We start from the raw sequence: 19,304 nt of genomic DNA, 5'->3' as shown, positions 1-19,304 counted from the left end.
TGTGAGCTCTATTGTTTTCCGGTGCTGCTGTTTCACGGTGAGCTCTAATGTTTCCCAGTGCTGCTGTTTCACTGTAAGCTCTATCATTTTACTGGTGCGGCTGTTTCACCGTGAGCTATATTGTTTTCCAGTGCTGCTGTTTCACTGTGAGCTCTATTGTTTCCTCGTGTTGCTGTTTCACGGTGATCTCTATTGTTAACTGGTGCTGCTGTTTCACTGTGAGCTCTATTGTTTTCCAGGGCTGCTGTTTTACTGTGAGCTCTAATGTTTCCCAGTGCTGCTGTTTCACTGTGAGCTCTATTGTTTCCTGGTGCTGCTGTTTCACTGTGAGCTCTATTGTTTCCTGGTGCTGCTTTTTCACTGTGAGCTATATAGTTTTCCAGTGCTGCTGTTTTACTGTGAGCTCTAATGTTTCCCAGTGCTGCTGTTTCATTGTGAGCTCTATTGCTTCCTGGTGCTGCTGTTTCACTGTGAGTTCTATTGTTTTCTGGTGCTGCTGTTTCACTGTGAGCTCTATTGTTTTCTGGTGCTGCTGCTTCACTGTGAGCTCTATTGTTTCCTTTTGCTGCTGTTTCACTGTGAGCTCTATTGTTTCCCAGTGCTGCTGTTTCACTGTGAGCTCTATTGATTTCCAGTGCTGCGGTTTCACTGTGAACTCTATTGTTTCCTGGTGCAGCTGTTTCACTTTGAGCTCTATTGTTTTCCAGTGCTGCTGTTTCACTGTGAGCTCTGTTGTATTCCGGTGCTGCTGTTTCACTGTGAGCTCTATTGTTTTCTGGTGCTGCTATTTCACTGTGAGCTCTATTGTTTCCTGGTGCTGCTGTTTCACTGTAAGCTCTATTGTTTTCCAGTGCTGCTGTTTCACTGTGAGCTCTATTGTTTTCCAGTGCTGCTGTTTCACTGTGAGCTCTATTGATATCCAGTGCTGCTGTTTCACTGTGAGCTCTATTGTTTTCCAGTGCTGCTGTTTCACTGTGAGCTCGATTATTTCCTCGTGCTGCTTTTACATTGTGAGCTCGATTGTTTCCCGGTGCTGCTGTTTCACTGTGAGCTCTATTGTTTCCTGGTGCTGCTGTTTCACTGAGAGCTCGACTGTTATCCGCTGCTGCTGTTTCACTGTGAGCTCTATTGTTTCCTGGTGCTGCTGTTTCACTGCGAGCTCTATTGTTTTCCGGTGCTGCTGCTTCACTGTGAGCTCCACTGTTTTCCAGTGCTGCTGTTTCACTGTGAGCTGTATTGTTTCCTGTTGCTGCTGTTTCACTGCGAGCTCTATTGTTTTCCGGTGCCGCTGTTTCACTGAGAGCTCTAGTGTTGTCCAGTGCTGCTGATTCACTGAGCTGTATTGTTTTCTGGTGCTGCTGTTTCACTGAGAGGTCTATTGTTTTCCACTGCTGGTGTTGCACTGTGATCTCTATTGTTTTCCGCTGCTGCTGTTTCACTGTGAGCTCTATTGTTTTCCAGTGCTGCTGTTTCACTGTGAGCTTGATTGTTTCCTAATGCTGCTGTTTCACTTTGAGCTCTATTGTTTTCCAGTGCTGCTGTTTCACTGTGAGCTGTATTGTTTCCCGGTGCTGCTGTTTCACTGTGAGCTCGACTGTTTTCCACTGCTGCTGTTTCACTGTGTGCTCTATTCTTTTTCAGTGCTGCTGTTTCACTGTGAGCTCTATTGTTTCCTGGTGTTGCTGTTTCACTGTGAGCTCCATTGTTTTCCAGTGCTGCTGTTTCACTGTAAGCTGTATTGTTCCCTCGTGCTGCTGTTTCACTGTGAGCTCTATTGTATTCCGCTGCTGCTGTTTCACTGTGAGCTCTATTGTTTTCTGGTGCTGCTGTTTCACTGTGAGCTGTATTGTTTCCTGCTGCTGCTGTTTCACTGAGAGGTCTCTTGTTTTCCACTGCTGCTGTTTCACTGTGATCTCTATAGTTTTCCACTGCTGCTGTTTCACTGTGAGCTCAATTGTTTCCTGTTGCTGCTGTTTCACTGTGAGCTCGATTGCTTTCCAGTGCTGCTGTTTCACTGTGAGCTCTGTTGTCTTCCAGTGCTGGTCTTCACTGTGAGCTCTGTTGTTTCCTGGTGTTGCTGTTTCCCGGTGAGCTCTACAGTTTCCTGGTGCTGCTGTTTCACGGTGAGCTCTATTGTCTTCCAGTGCTGCTTTTTCACTGTGAGCTCTATTATCCTCCAGTGATGCTGTTTCACTGTGAGTTCTATTATTTCCTGGTGCTGCTGTTTCACGGTGAGCTCTATTGTATTCCAGTGCTGCTGTTTCACTGTGAGCTCTATTGTTTTCCAGTGCTGCTGTTTCACTATGAGCTCTATTGTCTTCCATTGCTGCTGTTTCACTGTGAGCTCTATTGATTCCTGGTTCTGCTGTTTCACTGTGAGCTCTATTGTCTTCCAGTGCTGCTGTTTCACTGTGAGCTCTATTGATTCCTGGTTCTGCTGTTTCACTGTGAGCTCGATTGTTTCCTGGTGCTGCTGTTTCACTGTGAGCTCTATTGTTTTCCCGTGCTGCTGTTTCACTGTGAGCTCGATGTTTTCCAGTGCTGCTGTTTCACAGTGAGCTCTACTGTTTTCCACTGCTGCTGTTTCACTGTGAGCTTGACTGTTTTAAATGTGCTGCTGTTTCACTGTGAGCTCTATTGTTTTTCGGTGCTGCTGTTTCACTTTGAGCTCTATTGTTTTCCACTGCTGCTGTTTCACTGTGAGCTCGATTGTTTCCTGTTGCTGCTCTTTCACTGTGATCTCTGTTGTTTCCTTGTGCTGCTGTTTCACTGTCAGCTCTATTGTTTTCCAGTGCTGCTGTTTCACTGTGTACTCTATTGTTTTCCAGTGCTGCTGTTAAACTGTGAGCTCTATTGTTTCTTGGTGCAGCTGTTTCACTTTGAGCTCGATTGTTTTCCAGTGCTGCTGTTTCACTGTGAGCTGCATTGTTTCCTTGTGCTGCTGTTTCACTGTGAGCTCTATTGTTTCCTGGTGCAACTGTTTCACTTTGAGCTGTATTAGTTTCCAGTGCTGCTGTTTCAATATGAGCTGTATTGTTTCCTGGTGCTGCTGTTTCACTGTGAGCTCCACTGTTTTCCAGTGCTGCTGTTTCACTGTGAGCTCTATTGATTTCCAGTGCTGCTGTTTCACTGTGAGCTCTATTGTTTTCCAGTGCTGCTGTTTCACTGTGAGCTCGATTATTTCCTTGTGCTGCTTTTACATTGTGAGCTCGATTGTTTCCCGGTGCTGCTGTTTCACTGTGAGCTCTATTGGTTCCTGGTGCTGCTGTTTCACTGAGAGCTCGACTGTTATCCGCTGCTGCTGTTTCACTGTGAGCTCTATTGTTTCCTGGTGCTGCTGTTTCACTGCGAGCTCTATTGTTTTCCGGTGCTGCTGCTTCACTGTGAGCTCCACTGTTTTCCAGTGCTGCTGTTTCACTGTGAGCTGTATTGTTTCCTGTTGCTGCTGTTTCACTGCGAGCTCTATTGTTTTCCGGTGCCGCTGTTTCACTGAGAGCTCTAGTGTTGTCCAGTGCTGCTGATTCACTGTGAGCTGTATTGTTTTCTGGTGCTGCTGTTTCACTGAGAGGTCTATTGTTTTCCACTGCTGGTGTTGCACTGTGATCTCTATTGTTTTCCGCTGCTGCTGTTTCACTGTGAGCTCTATTGTTTTCCAGTGCTGCTGTTTCACTGTGAGCTTGATTGTTTCCTAATGCTGCTGTTTCACTTTGAGCTCTATTGTTTTCCAGTGCTGCTGTTTCACTGTGAGCTGTATTGTTTCCCGGTGCTGCTGTTTCACTGTGAGCTCTATTGTTTCCTGGTGCTGCTTTTTCACTGTGAGCTCTATTGTTTTCCGGTGCTGCTGTTTCACGGTGAGCTCTAATGTTTCCCAGTGCTGCTGTTTCACTGTAAGCTCTATCATTTTACTGGTGCGGCTGTTTCACCGTGAGCTATATTGTTTTCCAGTGCTGCTGTTTCACTGTGAGCTCTATTGTTTCCTCGTGTTGCTGTTTCACGGGGATCTCTATTGTTAACTGGTGCTGCTGTTTCACTGTGAGCTCTATTGTTTTCCAGGGCTGCTGTTTTACTGTGAGCTCTAATGTTTCCCAGTGCTGCTGTTTCACTGTGAGCTCTATTGTTTCCTGGTGCTGCTGTTTCACTGTGAGCTCTATTGTTTCCTGGTGCTGCTTTTTCACTGTGAGCTATATAGTTTTCCAGTGCTGCTGTTTTACTGTGAGCTCTAATGTTTCCCAGTGCTGCTGTTTCATTGTGAGCTCTATTGCTTCCTGGTGCTGCTGTTTCACTGTGAGTTCTATTGTTTTCTGGTGCTGCTGTTTCACTGTGAGCTCTATTGTTTTCTGGTGCTGCTGCTTCACTGTGAGCTCTATTGTTTCCTGGTGCTGCTGTTTCACTGTGAGCTCTATTGTTTCCCAGTGCTGCTGTTTCACTGTGAGCTCTATTGATTTCCAGTGCTGCGGTTTCACTGTGAACTCTATTGTTTCCTGGTGCAGCTGTTTCACTTTGAGCTCTATTGTTTTCCAGTGCTGCTGTTTCACTGTGAGCTCTGTTGTATTCCGGTGCTGCTGTTTCACTGTGAGCTCTATTGCTTTCCAGTGCTGCGGTTTCACTGTGAACTCTATTGTTTCCTGGTGCTGCTGTTTCACTTTGAGCTCTATTGTTTTCCAGTGCTGCTGTTTCACTGTGAGCTCTATTGTATTCCGGTGCTGCTGTTTCACTGTGAGCTCTATTGTTTTCTGGTGCTGCTATTTCACTGTGAGCTCTATTGTTTCCTGGTGCTGCTGTTTCACTGTAAGCTCTATTGTTTTCCAGTGCTGCTGTTTCACTGTGAGCTCTATTGTTTTCCAGTGCTGCTGTTTCACTGTGAGCTCTATTGATATCCAGTGCTGCTGTTTCACTGTGAGCTCTATTGTTTTCCAGTGCTGCTGTTTCACTGTGAGCTCGATTATTTCCTCGTGCTGCTTTTACATTGTGAGCTCGATTGTTTCCCGGTGCTGCTGTTTCACTGTGAGCTCTATTGTTTCCTGGTGCTGCTGTTTCACTGAGAGCTCGACTGTTATCCGCTGCTGCTGTTTCACTGTGAGCTCTATTGTTTCCTGGTGCTGCTGTTTCACTGCGAGCTCTATTGTTTTCCGGTGCTGCTGCTTCACTGTGAGCTGCACTGTTTTCCAGTGCTGCTGTTTCACTGTGAGCTGTATTGTTTCCTGTTGCTGCTGTTTCACTGCGAGCTCTATTGTTTTCCGGTGCCGCTGTTTCACTGAGAGCTCTAGTGTTGTCCAGTGCTGCTGATTCACTGAGCTGTATTGTTTTCTGGTGCTGCTGTTTCACTGAGAGGTCTATTGTTTTCCACTGCTGGTGTTGCACTGTGATCTCTATTGTTTTCCGCTGCTGCTGTTTCACTGTGAGCTCTATTGTTTTCCAGTGCTGCTGTTTCACTGTGAGCTTGATTGTTTCCTAATGCTGCTGTTTCACTTTGAGCTCTATTGTTTTCCAGTGCTGCTGTTTCACTGTGAGCTGTATTGTTTCCCGGTGCTGCTGTTTCACTGTGAGCTCGACTGTTTTCCACTGCTGCTGTTTCACTGTGTGCTCTATTCTTTTTCAGTGCTGCTGTTTCCCTGTGAGCTCTATTGTTTCCTGGTGTTGCTGTTTCACTGTGAGCTCCATTGTTTTCCAGTGCTGCTGTTTCACTGTAAGCTGTATTGTTCCCTCGTGCTGCTGTTTCACTGTGAGCTCTATTGTATTCCGCTGCTGCTGTTTCACTGTGAGCTCTATTGTTTTCTGGTGCTGCTGTTTCACTGTGAGCTGTATTGTTTCCTGCTGCTGCTGTTTCACTGAGAGGTCTCTTGTTTTCCACTGCTGCTGTTTCACTGTGATCTCTATAGTTTTCCACTGCTGCTGTTTCACTGTGAGCTCAATTGTTTCCTGTTGCTGCTGTTTCACTGTGAGCTCGATTGCTTTCCAGTGCTGCTGTTTCACTGTGAGCTCTGTTGTCTTCCAGTGCTGGTCTTCACTGTGAGCTCTGTTGTTTCCTGGTGTTGCTGTTTCCCGGTGAGCTCTACAGTTTCCTGGTGCTGCTGTTTCACGGTGAGCTCTATTGTCTTCCAGTGCTGCTTTTTCACTGTGAGCTCTATTATCCTCCAGTGATGCTGTTTCACTGTGAGTTCTATTATTTCCTGGTGCTGCTGTTTCACGGTGAGCTCTATTGTATTCCAGTGCTGCTGTTTCACTGTGAGCTCTATTGTTTTCCAGTGCTGCTGTTTCACTATGAGCTCTATTGTCTTCCATTGCTGCTGTTTCACTGTGAGCTCTATTGATTCCTGGTTCTGCTGTTTCACTGTGAGCTCTATTGTCTTCCAGTGCTGCTGTTTCACTGTGAGCTCTATTGATTCCTGGTTCTGCTGTTTCACTGTGAGCTCGATTGTTTCCTGGTGCTGCTGTTTCACTGTGAGCTCTATTGTTTTCCCGTGCTGCTGTTTCACTGTGAGCTCGATGTTTTCCAGTGCTGCTGTTTCACAGTGAGCTCTACTGTTTTCCACTGCTGCTGTTTCACTGTGAGCTTGACTGTTTTAAATGCGCTGCTGTTTCACTGTGAGCTCTATTGTTTTTCGGTGCTGCTGTTTCACTTTGAGCTCTATTGTTTTCCACTGCTGCTGTTTCACTGTGAGCTCGATTGTTTCCTGTTGCTGCTCTTTCACTGTGATCTCTGTTGTTTCCTTGTGCTGCTGTTTCACTGTCAGCTCTATTGTTTTCCAGTGCTGCTGTTTCACTGTGTACTCTATTGTTTTCCAGTGCTGCTGTTAAACTGTGAGCTCTATTGTTTCTTGGTGCAGCTGTTTCACTTTGAGCTCGATTGTTTTCCAGTGCTGCTGTTTCACTGTGAGCTGCATTGTTTCCTTGTGCTGCTGTTTCACTGTGAGATCTATTGTTTCCTGGTGCAACTGTTTCACTTTGAGCTGTATTAGTTTCCAGTGCTGCTGTTTCAATATGAGCTGTATTGTTTCCTGGTGCTGCTGTTTCACTGTGAGCTCCACTGTTTTCCAGTGCTGCTGTTTCACGGTGAGCTCTATTGTTTCCTGGTGCTGCTGTTTCACTGTGAGCTCGATTGTTTTCCAGTGCTGCTGTTTCACTGTGAGCTCGATTGTTTTCCAGTGCTGCTGTTTCACAGTGAGCTTGATTGTTTTCCAGTGCTGCTGTTTCACTGTCAGCTCTGTTGTTTCCTGGTGCAGCTGTTTCACTGTGAGCTCTATTGTTTTCCAGTGCTGCTGTTTCACAGTGAGCTTGATTGTTTTCCACTGCTGCTGTTTCACTGTGAGCTCGATTATTTCCTCGTGCTGCTTTTACATTGTGAGCTCGATTGTTTCCCGGTGCTGCTGTTTCACTGTGAGCTCTATTGTTTCCTGGTGCTGCTGTTTCACTGAGAGCTCGACTGTTATCCGCTGCTGCTGTTTCACGCTGAGCTCTATTGTTTCCTGGTGCTGCTGTTTCACTGCGAGCTCTATTGTTTTCCGGTGCTGCTGCTTCACTGTGAGCTCCACTGTTTTCCAGTGCTGCTGTTTCACTGTGAGCTGTATTGTTTCCTGTTGCTGCTGTTTCACTGCGAGCTCTATTGTTTTCCGGTGCCGCTGTTTCACTGAGAGCTCTAGTGTTGTCCAGTGCTGCTGATTCACTGTGAGCTGTATTGTTTTCTGGTGCTGCTGTTTCACTGAGAGGTCTATTGTTTTCCACTGCTGGTGTTGCACTGTGATCTCTATTGTTTTCCGCTGCTGCTGTTTCACTGTGAGCTCTATTGTTTTCCAGTGCTGCTGTTTCACTGTGAGCTTGATTGTTTCCTAATGCTGCTGTTTCACTTTGAGCTCTATTGTTTTCCAGTGCTGCGGTTTCACTGTGAGCTGTATTGTTTCCCGGTGCTGCTGTTTCACTGTGAGCTCGACTGTTTTCCACTGCTGCTGTTTCACTGTGTGCTCTATTCTTTTTCAGTGCTGCTGTTTCACTGTGAGCTCTATTGTTTCCTGGTGTTGCTGTTTCACTGTGAGCTGTATTGTTTCCTGCTGCTGCTGTTTCACTGAGAGGTCTCTTGTTTTCCAGTGCTGCTGTTTCACTGTAAGCTGTATTGTTCCCTCGTGCTGCTGTTTCACTGTGAGCTCTATTGTATTCCGCTGCTGCTGTTTCACTGTGAGATCTATTGTTTTCTGGTGCTGCTGTTTCACTGTGAGCTGTATTGTTTCCTGCTGCTGCTGTTTCACTGAGAGGTCTCTTGTTTTCCACTGCTGCTGTTTCACTGTGATCTCTATAGTTTTCCACTGCTGCTGTTTCACTGTGAGCTCAATTGTTTCCTGTTGCTGCTGTTTCACTGTGAGCTCGATTGCTTTCCAGTGCTGCTGTTTCACTGTGAGCTCTGTTGTCTTCCAGTGCTGGTCTTCACTGTGAGCTCTGTTGTTTCCTGGTGTTGCTGTTTCCCGGTGAGCTCTACAGTTTCCTGGTGCTGCTGTTTCACGGTGAGCTCTATTGTCTTCCAGTGCTGCTTTTTCACTGTGAGCTCTATTATCCTCCAGTGATGCTGTTTCACTGTGAGTTCTATTATTTCCTGGTGCTGCTGTTTCACGGTGAGCTCTATTGTATTCCAGTGCTGCTGTTTCACTGTGAGCTCTATTGTTTTCCAGTGCTGCTGTTTCACTATGAGCTCTATTGTCTTCCAGTGCTGCTGTTTCACTGTGAGCTCTATTGATTCCTGGTTCTGCTGTTTCACTGTGAGCTCTATTGTCTTCCAGTGCTGCTGTTTCACTGTGAGCTCTATTGATTCCTGGTTCTGCTGTTTCACTGTGAGCTCTGTTGTCTTCAAGTGCTGCTGTTTCACTGTGAGCTCGATTGTTTCCTGGTGCTGCTGTTTCACTGTGAGCTCTATTGTTTTCCCGTGCTGCTGTTTCACTGTGAGCTCGATGTTTTCCAGTGCTGCTGTTTCACAGTGAGCTCTACTGTTTTCCACTGCTGCTGTTTCACTGTGAGCTTGACTGTTTTAAATGTGCTGCTGTTTCACTGTGAGCTCTATTGTTTTTCGGTGCTGCTGTTTCACTTTGAGCTCTATTGTTTTCCACTGCTGCTGTTTCACTGTGAGCTCGATTGTTTCCTGTTGCTGCTCTTTCACTGTGATCTCTGTTGTTTCCTTGTGCTGCTGTTTCACTGTCAGCTCTATTGTTTTCCAGTGCTGCTGTTTCACTGTGTACTCTATTGTTTTCCAGTGCTGCTGTTAAACTGTGAGCTCTTTTGTTTCTTGGTGCAGCTGTTTCACTTTGAGCTCGATTGTTTTCCAGTGCTGCTGTTTCACTGTGAGCTGCATTGTTTCCTTGTGCTGCTGTTTCACTGTGAGCTCTATTGTTTCCTGGTGCAACTGTTTCACTTTGAGCTGTATTAGTTTCCAGAGCTGCTGTTTCAATATGAGCTGTATTGTTTCCTGGTGCTGCTGTTTCACTGTGAGCTCCACTGTTTTCCAGTGCTGCTGTTTCACTGTGAGCTCTATTGTTTTCTGGTGCCGCTGTTTCACTGAGAGCTCTATTGTTGTCCAGTGCTGCTGTTTCACTGTGAGCTGTATTGTTTTCTGGTGCTGCTGTTTCACTGAGAGGTCTATTGTGTTCCACTGCTGGTGTTGCACTGTGATCTCTATTGTTTTCCGCTGCTGCTGTTTCACTGTGAACTCTATTGTATTCCGCTGCTGCTGTTTCACTGTGAGCTCTATTGTTTCCTGCTGCTGCTGTTTCACTGAGAGGTCTCTTGTTTTCCACTGCTGCTGTTTCACTGTGATCTCTATAGTTTTCCACTGCTGCTGTTTCACTGTGAGCTCAATTGTTTCCTGTTGCTGCTGTTTCACTGTGAGCTCGATTGCTTTCCAGTGCTGCTGTTTCACTGTGAGCTGTATTGTTTCCCGGTGCTGCTGTTTCACTGTGAGCTCGACTGTTTGCCGCTGCTGCTGTTTCACTGTGTGCTCTATTCTTTTTCAGTGCTGCTGTTTCACTGTGAGCTCTATTGTTTTCAGGTGCTGCTGTTTCACTGTGAGCCGTATTGTTTCCTGCTGCTGCTGTTTCACTGTGAGCTCCATTGTTTCCTGCTGCTGCTGTTTCACTGTGAGCTCCATTGTTTCCTGCTGCTGCTGTTTCACTGTGAGCTCCATTGTTTCCTGCTGCTGCTGTTTCACTGAGAGGTCTCTTGCTTTCCACTGCTGCTGTTTCACTGTGATCTCTATTGTTTTCCAGTGCCGCTGTTTCACTGTGAGCTCCATTGTTTCCTGCTGCTGCTGTTTCACTGTGAGCTCCATTGTTTCCTGCTGCTGCTGTTTCACTGTGAGCTCTATAGTTTTCCACTGCTGCTGTTTCACTGTGATCTCTATTGTTTTCTGCTGCCGCTGTTTCACTGTGAGCTCGATTGCTTTCCAGTTCTGCTGTTTCACTCTGAGCTCTGTTGTCTTCCAGTGCTGCTCTTCACTGTGAGCTCTGTTGTTTCCTGGTGGTGCTGTTTCACGGTGAGCTCTATTGTCTTCCAGTGCTGCTTTTTCACTGTGAGCTCTATTATCCTCCAGTGATGCTGTTTCACTGTGAGTTCTATTATTTCCTGGTGCTGCTGTTTCACGGTGAGCTCTATTGTATTCCAGTGCTGCTGTTTCACGGTGAGCTCTATTGTATTCCAGTGCTGCTGTTTCACTGTGAGCTGCATTGTTTCCTTGTGCTGCTGTTTCACTTTGAGCTCTATTGTCTTCCAGTGCTGCTGTTTCACTGTGAGCTCTATTGATTCCTGGTTCTGCTGTTTCACTGTGAGCTCTATTGTCTTCCAGTGCTGCTGTTTCACTGTGAGCTCTATTGATTCCTGGTTCTGCTGTTTCACTGTGAGCTCTGTTGTCTTCAAGTGCTGCTGTTTCACTGTGAGCTCGATTGTTTTCCAGTGCTGCTGTTTCACTGTGAGCTCGATTGTTTTCCAGTGCTGCTGTTTCACAGTGAGCTTGATTGTTTTCCAGTGCTGCTGTTTCACTGTCAGCTCTGTTGTTTCCTGGTGCAGCTGTTTCACTGTGAGCTCTATTGTTTTCCAGTGCTGCTGTTTCACTGTGAGCTCTATTGTTTTCCACTGCTGCTGTTTCACTGTGAGCTCGATGTTTTCCAGTGCTGCTGTTTCACAGTGAGCTTGATTGTTTTCCAGTGCTGCTGTTTCACTGTCAGCTCTGTTGTTTCCTGGTGCAGCTGTTTCACTGTGAGCTCTATTGTTTTCCAGTGCTGCTGTTTCACTGTGAGCTCTACTGTTTTCCACTGCTGCTGTTTCACTGTGAGCTCGATGTTTTCCAGTGCTGCTGTTTCACTGTGAGCTTGATTGTTTTCCAGTGCTGCTGTTTCACTGTGAGCTCTGTTGTTTCCTGTTGCTGCTCTTTCACTGTGAGCTCTGTTGTTTCCTTGTGCTGCTGTTTCACTGTCAGCTCTATTGTTTTCCAGTGCTGCTGTTTCACTGTGAGCTCTACTGTTTTCCAGTGCTGCTGTTTCACTGTGAGCTCTACTGTTTTCCACTGCTGCTGTTTCACTTTGAGCTCGATTGTTTCCTGTTGCTGCTCTTTCACTGTGAGCTCTGTTGTTTCCTTGTGCTGCTGTTTCATTGTGAGCTCTATTGTTTTCCAGTGCTGCTGTTTCACTGTGAGCTCTACTGTTTTCCACTGCTGCTGTTTCACTTTGTGCTCGATTGTTTCCTGTTGCTGCTCTTTCACTGTGAGCTCTGTTGTTTCCTTGTGCTGCTGTTTCCCTGTCAGCTCTATTGTTTCCTTGTGCTGCTGTTTCACTGTGAGCTCTCTTGTTTCCCGCTGCTGCTGTTTCACTGTGAGCTCTATTGTTTTCCGCTGCTGCTATTTCACTGAGATCTCTATTGTTTCCTGGTGCTGCTGTTTCACGGTGAGCTCTATTGTTTTCCAGTGCTGCTGTTTCACTGTGCACGCTATTGTTTTCCAGTGCTGCTGTTAAACTGTGAGCTCTATTGTTTCCTGGTGCAGCTGTTTCACTTTGAGCTCGATTGTTTTCCAGTGCTGCTGTTTCACTTTGAGCTCTATTGTTTTCCAGTGCTGCTGTTTCACTTTGAGCTCTATTGTTTCCTGGTGCTGCTGTTTCACTGTGAGCTCTATTGTTTCCTGGTGCAGCTGTTTCACTTTGAGCTCGATTGTTTTCCAGTGCTGCTGTTTCACTGTGAGCTGCATTGTTTCCTTGTGCTGCTGTTGCACTGTGAACTCTATTGTTTTTCAGTGCTGCCGTTTCACTGTGAGCTCTGTTATTTCCTGGTGCTGCTGTTTCACTGTGAGCTCCATTGTTTTCCAGTGCTGCTATTTCACAGTGAGCTCTATTGTTTCCTGGTGCTGCTGTTTCACTGTGAGCTCTCTTGTTTCCCGCTGCTGCTGTTTCACTGTGAGCTCTATTGTTTTCCGCTGCTGCTATTTCACTGAGATCTCTATTGTTTCCTGGTGCTGCTGTTTCACTGTGAGCTCTATTGTTTTCTGGTGCTGCTGTTTCACGGTGAGCTCTATTGTTTTCCAGTGCTGCTGTTTCACTGTGAGCTCTATTGTTTTCCTGTGCTGCTGTTTCACGGTGAGCTCTATTGTTTCCTGGTGCTGCTGTTTCACTGTGAGCTCAATTGTTTTCCAGTGCTGCTGTTTCACTGTGAGCTCTATTGTTTCCTGGTGCTGCTGTTTCACTGTGAGCTCTATTGTTTCCTGGTGCTGCTGTTTCACTGTGAGTTCCATTGTTTTCTGGTGCTGCTGTTTCACTGTGAGCTCTATTGTTTTCTGGTGCTGCTGTTTCACTGAGAGCTCGACTGTTATCCGCTGCTGCTGTTTCACTGTGAGCTCTATTGTTTCCTGGTGCTGCTGTTTCACTGCGAGCTCTATTGTTTTCCGGTGCTGCTGCTTCACTGTGAGCTCCACTGTTTTCCAGTGCTGCTGTTTCACTGTGAGCTGTATTGTTTCCTGTTGCTGCTGTTTCACTGCGAGCTCTATTGTTTTCCGGTGCCGCTGTTTCACTGAGAGCTCTAGTGTTGTCCAGTGCTGCTGATTCACTGTGAGCTGTATTGTTTTCTGGTGCTGCTGTTTCACTGAGAGGTCTATTGTTTTCCACTGCTGGTGTTGCACTGTGATCTCTATTGTTTTCCGCTGCTGCTGTTTCACTGTGAGCTCTATTGTTTTCCAGTGCTGCTGTTTCACTGTGAGCTTGATTGTTTCCTAATGCTGCTGTTTCACTTTGAGCTCTATTGTTTTCCAGTGCTGCTGTTTCACTGTGAGCTGTATTGTTTCCCGGTGCTGCTGTTTCACTGTGAGCTCGACTGTTTTCCACTGCTGCTGTTTCACTGTGTGCTCTATTCTTTTTCAGTGCTGCTGTTTCACTGTGAGCTCTATTGTTTCCTGGTGTTGCTGTTTCACTGTGAGCTGTATTGTTTCCTGCTGCTGCTGTTTCACTGAGAGGTCTCTTGTTTTCCAGTGCTGCTGTTTCACTGTAAGCTGTATTGTTCCCTCGTGCTGCTGTTTCACTGTGAGCTCTATTGTATTCCGCTGCTGCTGTTTCACTGTGAGATCTATTGTTTTCTGGTGCTGCTGTTTCACTGTGAGCTGTATTGTTTCCTGCTGCTGCTGTTTCACTGAGAGGTCTCTTGTTTTCCACTGCTGCTGTTTCACTGTGATCTCTATAGTTTTCCACTGCTGCTGTTTCACTGTGAGCTCAATTGTTTCCTGTTGCTGCTGTTTCACTGTGAGCTCGATTGCTTTCCAGTGCTGCTGTTTCACTGTGAGCTCTGTTGTCTTCCAGTGCTGGTCTTCACTGTGAGCTCTGTTGTTTCCTGGTGTTGCTGTTTCCCGGTGAGCTCTACAGTTTCCTGGTGCTGCTGTTTCACGGTGAGCTCTATTGTCTTCCAGTGCTGCTTTTTCACTGTGAGCTCTATTATCCTCCAGTGATGCTGTTTCACTGTGAGTTCTATTATTTCCTGGTGCTGCTGTTTCACGGTGAGCTCTATTGTATTCCAGTGCTGCTGTTTCACTGTGAGCTCTATTGTTTTCCAGTGCTGCTGTTTCACTGTGAGCTCTATTGATTCCTGGTTCTGCTGTTTCACTGTGAGCTCTATTGTCTTCCAGTGCTGCTGTTTCACTGTGAGCTCTATTGATTCCTGGTTCTGCTGTTTCACTGTGAGCTCTGTTGTCTTCAAGTGCTGCTGTTTCACTGTGAGCTCGATTGTTTCCTGGTGCTGCTGTTTCACTGTGAGCTCTATTGTTTTCCCGTGCTGCTGTTTCACTGTGAGCTCGATGTTTTCCAGTGCTGCTGTTTCACAGTGAGCTCTACTGTTTTCCACTGCTGCTGTTTCACTGTGAGCTTGACTGTTTTAAATGTGCTGCTGTTTCACTGAGAGCTCTATTGTTTTTCGGTGCTGCTGTTTCACTTTGAGCTCTATTGTTTTCCACTGCTGCTGTTTCACTGTGAGCTCGATTGTTTCCTGTTGCTGCTCTTTCACTGTGATCTCTGTTGTTTCCTTGTGCTGCTGTTTCACTGTCAGCTCTATTGTTTTCCAGTGCTGCTGTTTCACTGTGTACTCTATTGTTTTCCAGTGCTGCTGTTAAACTGTGAGCTCTTTTGTTTCTTGGTGCAGCTGTTTCACTTTGAGCTCGATTGTTTTCCAGTGCTGCTGTTTCACTGTGAGCTGCATTGTTTCCTTGTGCTGCTGTTTCACTGTGAGCTCTATTGTTTCCTGGTGCAACTGTTTCACTTTGAGCTGTATTAGTTTCCAGAGCTGCTGTTTCAATATGAGCTGTATTGTTTCCTGGTGCTGCTGTTTCACTGTGAGCTCCACTGTTTTCCAGTGCTGCTGTTTCACTGTGAGCTCTATTGTTTTCTGGTGCCGCTGTTTCACTGAGAGCTCTATTGTTGTCCAGTGCTGCTGTTTCACTGTGAGCTGTATTGTTTTCTGGTGCTGCTGTTTCACTGAGAGGTCTATTGTGTTCCACTGCTGGTGTTGCACTGTGATCTCTATTGTTTTCCGCTGCTGCTGTTTCACTGTGAACTCTATTGTATTCCGCTGCTGCTGTTTCACTGTGAGCTCTATTGTTTCCTGCTGCTGCTGTTTCACTGAGAGGTCTCTTGTTTTCCACTGCTGCTGTTTCACTGTGATCTCTATAGTTTTCCACTGCTGCTGTTTCACTGTGAGCTCAATTGTTTCCTGTTGCTGCTGTTTCACTGTGAGCTCGATTGCTTTCCAGTGCTGCTGTTTCACTGTGAGCTGTATTGTTTCCCGGTGCTGCTGTTTCACTGTGAGCTCGACTGTTTGCCGCTGCTGCTGTTTCACTGTGTGCTCTATTCTTTTTCAGTGCTGCTGTTTCACTGTGAGCTCTATTGTTTTCAGGTGCTGCTGTTTCACTGTGAGCCGTATTGTTTCCTGCTGCTGCTGTTTCACTGTGAGCTCCATTGTTTCCTGCTGCTGCTGTTTCACTGTGAGCTCCATTGTTTCCTGCTGCTGCTGTTTCACTGTGAGCTCCATTGTTTCCTGCTGCTGCTGTTTCACTGAGAGGTCTCTTGCTTTCCACTGCTGCTGTTTCACTGTGATCTCTATTGTTTTCCAGTGCCGCTGTTTCACTGTGAGCTCCATTGTTTCCTGCTGCTGCTGTTTCACTGTGAGCTCCATTGTTTCCTGCTGCTGCTGTTTCACTGTGAGCTCTATAGTTTTCCACTGCTGCTGTTTCACTGTGATCTCTATTGTTTTCTGCTGCCGCTGTTTCACTGTGAGCTCGATTGCTTTCCAGTTCTGCTGTTTCACTCTGAGCTCTGTTGTCTTCCAGTGCTGCTCTTCACTGTGAGCTCTGTTGTTTCCTGGTGGTGCTGTTTCACGGTGAGCTCTATTGTCTTCCAGTGCTGCTTTTTCACTGTGAGCTCTATTATCCTCCAGTGATGCTGTTTCACTGTGAGTTCTATTATTTCCTGGTGCTGCTGTTTCACGGTGAGCTCTATTGTATTCCAGTGCTGCTGTTTCACGGTGAGCTCTATTGTATTCCAGTGCTGCTGTTTCACTGTGAGCTGCATTGTTTCCTTGTGCTGCTGTTTCACTTTGAGCTCTATTGTCTTCCAGTGCTGCTGTTTCACTGTGAGCTCTATTGATTCCTGGTTCTGCTGTTTCACTGTGAGCTCTATTGTCTTCCAGTGCTGCTGTTTCACTGTGAGCTCTATTGATTCCTGGTTCTGCTGTTTCACTGTGAGCTCTGTTGTCTTCAAGTGCTGCTGTTTCACTGTGAGCTCGATTGTTTTCCAGTGCTGCTGTTTCACTGTGAGCTCGATTGTTTTCCAGTGCTGCTGTTTCACAGTGAGCTTGATTGTTTTCCAGTGCTGCTGTTTCACTGTCAGCTCTGTTGTTTCCTGGTGCAGCTGTTTCACTGTGAGCTCTATTGTTTTCCAGTGCTGCTGTTTCACTGTGAGCTCTATTGTTTTCCACTGCTGCTGTTTCACTGTGAGCTCGATGTTTTCCAGTGCTGCTGTTTCACAGTGAGCTTGATTGTTTTCCAGTGCTGCTGTTTCACTGTGAGCTCTGTTGTTTCCTGGAGCAGCTGTTTCACTGTGAGCTCTATTGTTTTCCAGTGCTGCTGTTTCACTGTGAGCTCTACTGTTTTCCACTGCTGCTGTTTCACTGTGAGCTCGATGTTTTCCAGTGCTGCTGTTTCACTGTGAGCTTGATTGTTTTCCAGTGCTGCTGTTTCACTGTGAGCTCTGTTGTTTCCTGTTGCTGCTCTTTCACTGTGAGCTCTGTTGTTTCCTTGTGCTGCTGTTTCACTGTCAGCTCTATTGTTTTCCAGTGCTGCTGTTTCACTGTGAGCTCTACTGTTTTCCAGTGCTGCTGTTTCACTGTGAGCTCTACTGTTTTCCACTGCTGCTGTTTCACTTTGAGCTCGATTGTTTCCTGTTGCTGCTCTTTCACTGTGAGCTCTGTTGTTTCCTTGTGCTGCTGTTTCACTGTGAGCTCTATTGTTTTCCAGTGCTGCTGTTTCACTGTGAGCTCTACTGTTTTCCACTGCTGCTGTTTCACTTTGTGCTCGATTGTTTCCTGTTGCTGCTCTTTCACTGTGAGCTCTGTTGTTTCCTTGTGCTGCTGTTTCTCTGTCAGCTCTATTGTTTCCTTGTGCTGCTGTTTCACTGTGAGCTCTCTTGTTTCCCGCTGCTGCTGTTTCACTGTGAGCTCTATTGTTTTCCGCTGCTGCTATTTCACTGAGATCTCTATTGTTTCCTGGTGCTGCTGTTTCACGGTGAGCTCTATTGTTTTCCAGTGCTGCTGTTTCACTGTGCACGCTATTGTTTTCCAGTGCTGCTGTTAAACTGTGAGCTCTATTGTTTCCTGGTGCAGCTGTTTCACTTTGAGCTCGATTGTTTTCCAGTGCTGCTGTTTCACTTTGAGCTCTATTGTTTTCCAGTGCTGCTGTTTCACTTTGAGCTCTGTTGTTTCCTGGTGCTGCTGTTTCACTGTGAGCTCTATTGTTTCCTGGTGCAGCTGTTTCACTTTGAGCTCGATTGTTTTCCAGTGCTGCTGTTTCACTGTGAGGTGCATTGTTTCCTTGTGCTGCTGTTGCACTGTGAACTCTATTGTTTTTCAGTGCTGCCGTTTCACTGTGAGCTCTGTTATTTCCTGGTGCTGCTGTTTCACTGTGAGCTCCATTGTTTTCCAGTGCTGCTATTTCACAGTGAGCTCTATTGTTTCCTGGTGCTGCTGTTTCACTGTGAGCTCTCTTGTTTCCCGCTGCTGCTGTTTCACTGTGAGCTCTATTGTTTTCCGCTGCTGCTATTTCACTGAGATCTCTATTGTTTCCTGGTGCTGCTGTTTCACTGTGAGCTCTATTGTTTTCTGGTGCTGCTGTTTCACGGTGAGCTCTATTGTTTTCCAGTGCTGCTGTTTCACTGTGAGCTCTATTGTTTTCCTGTGCTGCTGTTTCACGGTGAGCTCTATTGTTTCCTGGTGCTGCTGTTTCACTGTGAGCTCAATTGTTTTCCAGTGCTGCTGTTTCACTGTGAGCTCTATTGTTTCCTGGTGCTGCTGTTTCACTGTGAGCTCTATTGTTTCCTGGTGCTGCTGTTTCACTGTGAGCTGTATTGTTTCCTGGTGCTGCTGTTGCACTGTAAGCTCTATTGTTTTCCAGTGCTGCTGTTAAACTGTGAGCTCTATTGTTTCTTGGTGCAGCTGTTTCACTTTGAGCTCGATTGTTTTCCAGTGCTGCTGTTTCACTGTGAGCTGCATTGTTTCCTTGTGCTGCTGTTTCACTGTGAGCTCTAGTGTTTCCTGGTGCAACTGTTTCACTTTGAGCTGTATTAGTTTCCAGTGCTGCTGTTTCAATATGAGCTGTATTGTTTCCTGGTGCTGCTGTTTCACTGTGAGCTCCACTGTTTTCCAGTGCTGCTGTTTCACTGTGAGCTCCACTGTTTTCCAGTGCTGCTGTTTCACTGAGAGCTCTATTGTTGTCCAGTGCTGCTGTTTCACTGTGAGCTGTATTGTTTTATGGTGCTGCTGTTTCACTGAGAGGTCTATTGTGTTCCACTGCTGGTGTTGCACTGTGATCTCTATTGTTTTCCGCTGCTGCTGTTTCACTGTGAGCTCTATTGTATTCCGCTGCTGCTGTTTCACTGTGAGCTCTATTGTTTCCTACTGCTGCTGTTTCACTGAGAGGTCTCTTGTTTTCCACTGCTGCTGTTTCACTGTGATCTCTATTGTTTTCCGCTGCTGCTGTTTCACTTTGAGCTCTATAGTTTTCCACTGCTGCTGTTTCACTGTGAGCTTAATTGTTTCCTGTTGCTGCTGTTTCACTGTGCGCTCGATTGCTTTCCAGTGCTGCTGTTTCACTGTGAGCTGTATTGTTTCCCGGTGCTGCTGTTTCACTGTGAGCTCGACTGTTTGCCGCTGCTGCTGTTTCACTGTGTGCTCTATTCTTTTTCAGTGCTGCTGTTTCACTGTGAGCTCTATTGTTTTCAGATGCTGCTGTTTCACTGTGAGCTGTATTGTTTCCTGCTGCTGCTGTTTCACTGTGAGCTCCATTGTTTCCTGCTGCTGCTGTTTCACTGAGAGGTCTCTTGCTTTCCACTGCTGCTGTTTCACTGTGATCTCTATTGTTTTCCAGTGCCGCTGTTTCACTGTGAGCTCCATTGTTTCCTGCTGCTGCTGTTTCACTGTGAGCTCCATTGTTTCCTGCTGCTGCTGTTTCACTGTGAGCTCTATAGTTTTCCACTGCTGCTGTTTCACTGTGATCTCTATTGTTTTCTGCTGCCGCTGTTTCACTGTGAGCTCGATTGCTTTCC

General features: G+C 46.3%; 1 protein-coding gene across 1 annotated transcript; it reads right to left on the bottom strand.

The window, feature by feature from the left end:
- Positions 1-1,003: 1,003 nt before the first annotated feature.
- On the bottom strand, positions 1,004-19,152 carry LOC137384920 (protein FAM186A-like). The gene is made up of 11 exons (XM_068059629.1): positions 18,961-19,152; positions 18,659-18,858; positions 16,083-16,593; positions 14,680-15,102; positions 13,781-14,235; positions 10,723-11,233; positions 9,320-9,742; positions 7,339-7,814; positions 6,261-6,558; positions 3,201-3,676; positions 1,004-1,337 (listed from the first exon to the last, which is right to left on the bottom strand). The coding sequence occupies exons 1-11, from the start codon at positions 19,150-19,152 to the stop codon at positions 1,004-1,006; spliced, it is 4,299 nt and encodes a 1,432-aa protein (XP_067915730.1).
- Between the last annotated feature and the right edge of the window lie 152 nt (positions 19,153-19,304).

The sequence above is a fragment of the Heterodontus francisci genome, chromosome 27 (assembly GCF_036365525.1).
Source record: "Heterodontus francisci isolate sHetFra1 chromosome 27, sHetFra1.hap1, whole genome shotgun sequence".
NCBI lineage: Eukaryota > Metazoa > Chordata > Chondrichthyes > Heterodontiformes > Heterodontidae > Heterodontus > Heterodontus francisci.
The sequence above is the reverse complement of the archived record's forward strand: the minus strand, read 5'-3'. Positions and strand labels throughout refer to the sequence as shown.

Bases quoted from the DNA above. Each gene is read 5' to 3' on its own strand.
- LOC137384920 (XM_068059629.1), bottom strand. From the start codon at position 19,152: ATGGAGCTCACAGTGAAACAGCGGCACTGGAAAACAATAGAGATCACA. The intron at 16,594-18,658 runs GTAGGAAACAAT...GGAAAACAATAG, and splicing joins CTCTCAGTGAAACAGCAGCA to AGCTCACAGTGAAACAGCTG. The intron at 15,103-16,082 runs GTGAAACAGCAG...TCAGTGAAACAG, and splicing joins GGAAGACAATAGAGCTCAAA to CAGCAGCAGGAAACAATAGA.